We start from the raw sequence: 6,097 nt of genomic DNA, 5'->3' as shown, positions 1-6,097 counted from the left end.
CTTGTATCTGAAGGGTCAGGCAAGACTTACATTTCATTTTATTTCAGTTTTTTGTATATTGACAATGGTACCATTTATTTTCCTGTTGCTATGTACCTGGCACAGCACTTAACATGCATTATCTCATCAAACCCTCACAACATCCTGTGAAATAGGTGTTATTAACTTCATGCATAAGAGGGAAAGGAGGCTCCGGCCGATTAATAATGTTCCCAAGGTCACATGGCTAGAAAGCTAGCCCAGATCTGAAGAGTTCTTAGAGTTCTAGACTATATCCTGCTAAGCAGATCTTCTTGAAGTCAAGGAACATGTCTTTTATTTTTGTGTGTCCAGACGTAGGTCTTAGAGACGCCTAATAAACATGAGTTGAACAAATGAATGGATGACCTTCCACTTTCTGCTAGAGAAAAGCTCGTGCTGACGTCACTGGGAAACCCTCCAGGCCACGAGGGGGCGCAGTACCCGTCTCGGCGCAGCGGGGCCCGCTGCGGACGCTCAGCTTCCTCCGGTCCTCTGACTGGAGCTCAGCCAATCGGCGGGCTCCGAGAGAGCCGGCGCCGGGGGGGCGGGGTCCCGGGGCCAGGCCCCGAGGGCCGCTGGGAGAGGCGACTTCGGTGCTCCAGGCTAGCGAGCGAGCGAGAGGGCGGGGGCAGCACCGTGGAGTGCGGGCTGCGGCGCAGGTGAGCACGCGGTGCCAGCGGGCAGTTCTCTTCCCCGGAGCGGCGCGGGGGCCGCCCGTTGTCAGGGTGACGGCTCCTGGCAGTGACCTCTGAGTTAGGGAGGGGTGACTGCGAGTGTCCGCTCCGGCCCTGTTCGGGCCTGACAGCTCTCTTCCCAGGGCTCGAAGGCCGCGTCTGGGCTCCCAGCAGACCCTCCGCGGTCAGGGCCTCTCGACCTCAGGCACGTGGGTGAGAACGGACGCTGCCGAGGCCGCGAGCGAGGTGGGATACGGGCAGGGGACCGAGAGCCCGGAGGAGGGAGAAGGCCAGATACCTGGAACTCGGACTTCAGTTGCGTTCCCATCCCTGGTCCGGGCTCGAGTGACGGTCAGGGCCAGTCCTTCCAACCTGTCAGGTCTTCTCTGCCGTTGTTAACAATTCTCAAATCTCGGACTGAGGTTCGGGTGTCGTTGGGCTTCTGGGGCGCCCGCACAAGGGCAGGTTTCCTGGCAACCCACTTGACCTTTACCGGACACTCAGGCTTCCTCTGCGTCGGGCTGGAAAGAAGACGTTCCAGTGTTTGCGGGACGCTGTTGCCGCCTTCATTTTGGTACTCTGGGGATGACTTGTTAGAGAGTATTTAGCTTCTTGAAATCAGCAAATTAGCCTGCTGTATTCCTGCCGCTTTATGAAAGCGAGGGGGTGGGCGACTGCTGTGGTTTTACGCTGGTGCGTTGTTGAACTGTCATTCATTCATTTAACAAACTTTTTGGGAGCACTTTATGGCAGGCAGGGCGGGAAGGGTGGGGGATGGATAGGACACAGTGGGGGCCGCACAGACGCGGTCTTTGCCCTCTTGGAGCTTAAGTGTTTTGAGCAATGCAGACTAGTGGGGTAGGCCGTCAGCACAATGTCTGTCACGGAGAAAGTGGTTCTAACTGTTGAATAAATGAATGATTAGAATGTGGGCAGGACAACAGACCTTTGCTGCATGTGGAAGATGGTATGAATTGTGGACTTATGTTTGGTATGTTTTACAACAGCTTGGGGATCTGAATGGACAATTGCTGTTTAGGGTGAGTGTTAACTTATAGAGAGCTTGCATAAGAGTTGGAAAGAAAATGAAGTATTAGGTTGGACGTTCTTCAGGGGTGTTTCTTTTAACAACGTCTAAGCCCTATAATTTCACAAACCTCTGAGTAATCTTAAGAGTTTGCCAAAAGGGAAGCTCTTCCAGATATTTGACATGCCAAGTTGATGGAAAAAAATCGCAGGCAGTGCTCCCCAAGTCCAGGATTTGGACAGAAACAGCACACCTATCTGCAGTGTGTTCTTGCCACTAGAAAGGGCACAAATGTTGAAGTTTGGAGAGGCCTGGGTTCGAGAGCAGTGGTTCTATCACTTCTGGTGATCTTGGACAAGTTCACATAGTGTGCCGGTGTCCCTGTGCCTTTGTGGCCTTAGACTCAAATCTGGACTAAATAATTCCTACCTCATAGAGGTGTTGTGAAGATCAGGTGATGACCAGCCAGTGACTTGTCCAGCATAGGGCGGTGCCAAGACAAAGGACCCAGAGGGAAACTGTGGCGCTGCTGCAGTTTTTCCCTGATAATGGTCCATTATAGTCTTGGATCCACAGAATGCTGGGATTCCTCCAAAGAGAACTGGAACCAAAGAGAGAGAGAGAGAGAGAGGGAGAGAATCACTTTATCCCTGGTGAGATTTCAGTTGTATACTTCAGACTAGAGATAGCCAAGTTGGAGAAACACCTACAGAGGTGCAAATGGAATGAGTGATCTTTTGTTTGAGACTTTGGGGCAAGTTACTTAACCCTCTGATAATACCATCTACCTCATAGAGTGGACATGAGGATAAAGAAGGTACTATATACAGTGCTTAGCCCAAGGACTGGCATGTAATTGCTCAATAATTGGTGGCTATCATTATGATGATAATGTGAGTAATTTTTTTAGAGACTTTATTTATTTATTAGAGAGCAAGAGAGAACAAGTAGGGGGAGGAGTAGAAGGAAAGGGACAAGCAGACTGTGTGCTGAGAGCGGAGCCCGACTCAGGCCTTGATCCCACAACCTTGAGATGGTGACCTGAGCTGAAATCAAGAGTCAACGTTTAGCTGACTGAGCCACGCAGGTGCCCTGTGAATAATCTTTGAAAATTGTTAATGGTAATAGTCATGAGACTAAATGGCCATTAGAGTGAACCAATTTGTGTGTTTCTATATTTTTGGTGTTATCTTACTTCATTTTAGGACGCTCCAGGGCCATTTCATTTTTTCCCCTGCCATGGGCTTGTATAGTGGTTTTTTTTTTTTTTAAACAGAAAAATTCAAGAACTGATCATGTTTGAGTACATATAATGTGTTGGTGATATTTTTAGGAGTTTATTATGCAAATATGAGGGTATGGGTTCGGTTAGAGAGAATGTATTTTGGAAGAGGTTTGGCCAGCAGTATGGGTATGTCTCATTGTTAGAAAGATCAAGTTCAGAATAGGAAAAAAGTCATTATCTAAAAATCAGAATGGTTGAGTAATGGATTAGGGTTTGGGCCACTTAAATATGCTCCTTATTCTTTTTGTGAGGTAAAGGAATTACTTCTCATTATCTTGGAGCCAGGAGAGTCATAGTGGGACTATACCTGGTGGGAAAAGTGTGGCTGGCTCTGTTCATGGAGAAATTGCATAGAGCAGAGAAAGGCTCTTTTCCATTCCTGAAATGTTGGTAAACTGTGGCGGGAGGACCTGGGGCCAGTCAAAGGCTTGAATCTTTGTTAGGAAGCTCAGAGGTTCACTTGTGGGGAACACTGCCAAACATGGTTGCATAATGGTCAAAGAGTATAGTACATAAAATAGAGGTTCTTCCCCTCTTCCCTAACAATCACGTCTTTCAAAATTTTTTAGATTGTTCTGGGGCCCTAGCTGTTGCCTAAGCAAGGTACCCTCTTCTTCTCTGCGTGGGGTGGATGCCCAGTAAATTGTGCCAGGCTGCCTGGTAAACGGAGAGCCCTGGTGGGTCGTCCATACTCGGTGGGAAGGGGGATGCTGGTGTCTCCCTCATGCTGCCTTGTGCTCTTCTGCAGATGTCATGTGGCCTGTGCTTTGGACCGTGGTGCGTACCTATGCTCCCTATGTCACATTTCCCGTGGCCTTCGTGGTCGGGGCTGTGGGTTACCACCTGGAATGGTTCATCCGGGGAAAGGATCCCCAGCCTGTGGAGGAGGAGAAGAGCATCTCTGAGCGCCGGGAGGACCGTAAGCTGGATGAACTGCTAGGCAAGGACCACACGCAGGTGGTGAGCCTTAAGGACAAGCTGGAATTTGCCCCTAAAGCTGTCCTGAACAGAAACCGCCCGGAGAAGAATTAACGAAGGACACAGAGCCCTATGGGTCCTTGTGTGGGCCCTGACTGGCCCTGCCACCATGTCTCCCCTGCTCCAGAACCCACATTGGATTTGCTGTGTGGCTTATTCCGGCCCCTCCCGTGCCACCCAGCCCCACACACACTGGCCGCTCTTCTGTTGCCAGGCGGACATGCGAGCAGCTGAGGGGCCAGGGTAGAGGAAGGCCCTTGAGGGTTCTGGCCTGAAGGCTGCATGTGTTGTATGGTGGCCGAAACTGCTCAGGCTTCTGTGCTTCTGGGCGCACCGTGGGGAGGAGTGTCATGAACTGAATGATGGCTGTCTGTTTCTTTGGGGAGGCACTTTGGCCTCAGGTGGGAGTGGCTGGGGTTGGGGTGCTGCCTTAGGAGGGATGCCTGCATGCCTAGTTCCAGTATACACTGGGAAGAATTCAAAAAGCTACCTGGCCCCCTTCACATTTGCCCTCTTCTTGTACTCGTTCTTCCTGAAATCCTGTCCTGTCAGCTCAGGAATGAGACTCCCCGGGGAGGAAAGCCTTTTACTGTTCTTGGAAGCCCAGGCTATTTACCTTGGGACAGGTGAATTTGCTTGAAAACAATCACATTTTCCACCCACCCCCATCACTGTATGGTACAAAACTTGATTAAAATGGCATCTGAGAACCATATTGATCTAATCATATCTTCCAGATGGTGTTGGGGTCTCCTTAGGAGTTGTGCAAGTGTACACATTTCAGGGTCAGATAACATTGACCTTTAACCAAGGGCTTTGGGGCCCGGGCACTGAGTCCTGGAGGTGCAGGTTCCCAGGAGTCTTTTTATCATGATGAGAAGAGGCTTATAGGACCTTTCAAAATGGGAATTCAGTGTAGACCGGGAAGCGTAATAATTGCTATCAAATTTTTCAGTTATACACAGACATTTTCCCCTATAAAAGTAATATATGGGACGCCTGGGTAGCGCAGTCATTAGGCGTCTGCCTTCGGCTCAGGGCGTGATCCTGGCATTCTGGGATCGAGTCCCACATCGGGCTCCTCCGCTGAGAGCCTGCTTCTTCCTCTCTCCCACTCCCCCTGCTTGTGTTCTCTCTCTCGCTGGCTATCTCTGTTAAATAAATAAATAAATAAATAAATAAAAATCTTTAAAAAAAAAAGAAAAGTAATATATGTACATTAAAGAACATTTGGTAGAGATTGAAAAATGGTCGCCCCCACTCTGAGGGCTCCAGTGCAACCAAAAAGGTAGCATTTTGTTACCTTCAGTAATTCTTGGCATAGTTTTTAAGTTTTTTTTTCTTTCTTTTTTTTTTCTTTTTCTTTTTCTTTTTTTTTTTTTTTTTAAAGATTTTATTTATTTATTTGACAGAGATAGAGACAGCCAGCGAGAGAGGGAACACAAGCAGGGGGAGTGGGAGAGGAAGAAGCAGGCTCCTAGCGGAGGAGCCTGATGTGGGGCTCGATCCCATAACGCTGGAATCACGCCCTGAGCCGAAGGCAGACGCTTAACCGCTGTGCCACCCAGGCGCCCCCTTTTTTTTTTCTTTTTAAGATTTTTATTTATTTATTTGAGAGAGAGAGCATGAGCAAGAGAGAGCACAAGCAGGGGAAGGGGTAGAGGAAGAGGGAGAAGCAGACTCCCTACTGAGCAGGGAACTTGATTCAGGGCTCGATCCCAGGACCCTGGGATCATGACCTGAGCTGAAGGCAGACACTTAATGACTGAGCCACCCAGGCGCCCCATTTTTTGAGGTTCTTATCATTACTGTCCCTTTAATTTTATATTCCTTTTTTACATAGTGTTTCATGTCATAATCATTTTTCTGTCTTATCACGTCTTCATAATCCTAGTTGTTTTTAATAGCTGCATCAGGTGGCAATAAAGCTTAGTGTGTTTTTAATAATTTTCCAGTTGCTGGACACTTGGGTTGTTGTTGATTGTTCACTAGTGTAAATATTGCAATGATTGTCTTTTATAAGGCTTCTCTTGCATTTGGGAGTAAATGGCAGGACCAGTAAATGGCGTTTTGGATGAAATGGGATGAGCAGTTTCAACGGTCTATATGTCT

At 48.4% G+C, this 6,097-nt stretch overlaps 1 protein-coding gene across 2 annotated transcripts; it reads left to right on the top strand.

The window, feature by feature from the left end:
- Nucleotides 1-532: 532 nt before the first annotated feature.
- SMIM12 (small integral membrane protein 12) lies at nt 533-4,698 on the top strand. 2 transcript variants are annotated; one of them, XM_002917135.4, is made up of 2 exons: nt 533-680; nt 3,756-4,698. In XM_002917135.4, the coding sequence occupies exon 2, from the start codon at nt 3,761-3,763 to the stop codon at nt 4,037-4,039; it is 279 nt and encodes a 92-aa protein (XP_002917181.1). In that variant the 5' UTR covers nt 533-680; nt 3,756-3,760; the 3' UTR covers nt 4,040-4,698. The 2 variants fall into 2 exon arrangements, with proteins under 2 accessions (XP_002917181.1, XP_034504782.1); XM_034648891.1 differs by lacking the exon at nt 533-680 and adding an exon at nt 1,247-1,269.
- The last annotated feature ends 1,399 nt before the right edge of the window (nt 4,699-6,097 follow it).

The sequence above is a fragment of the Ailuropoda melanoleuca genome, chromosome 2 (assembly GCF_002007445.2).
Source record: "Ailuropoda melanoleuca isolate Jingjing chromosome 2, ASM200744v2, whole genome shotgun sequence".
NCBI lineage: Eukaryota > Metazoa > Chordata > Mammalia > Carnivora > Ursidae > Ailuropoda > Ailuropoda melanoleuca.
This window is presented reverse-complemented; position numbering and strand designations above follow the sequence as displayed.

Bases quoted from the DNA above. Each gene is read 5' to 3' on its own strand.
- SMIM12 (XM_002917135.4), top strand. From the start codon at position 3,761: ATGTGGCCTGTGCTTTGGACCGTGGTGCGTACCTATGCTCCCTATGTC.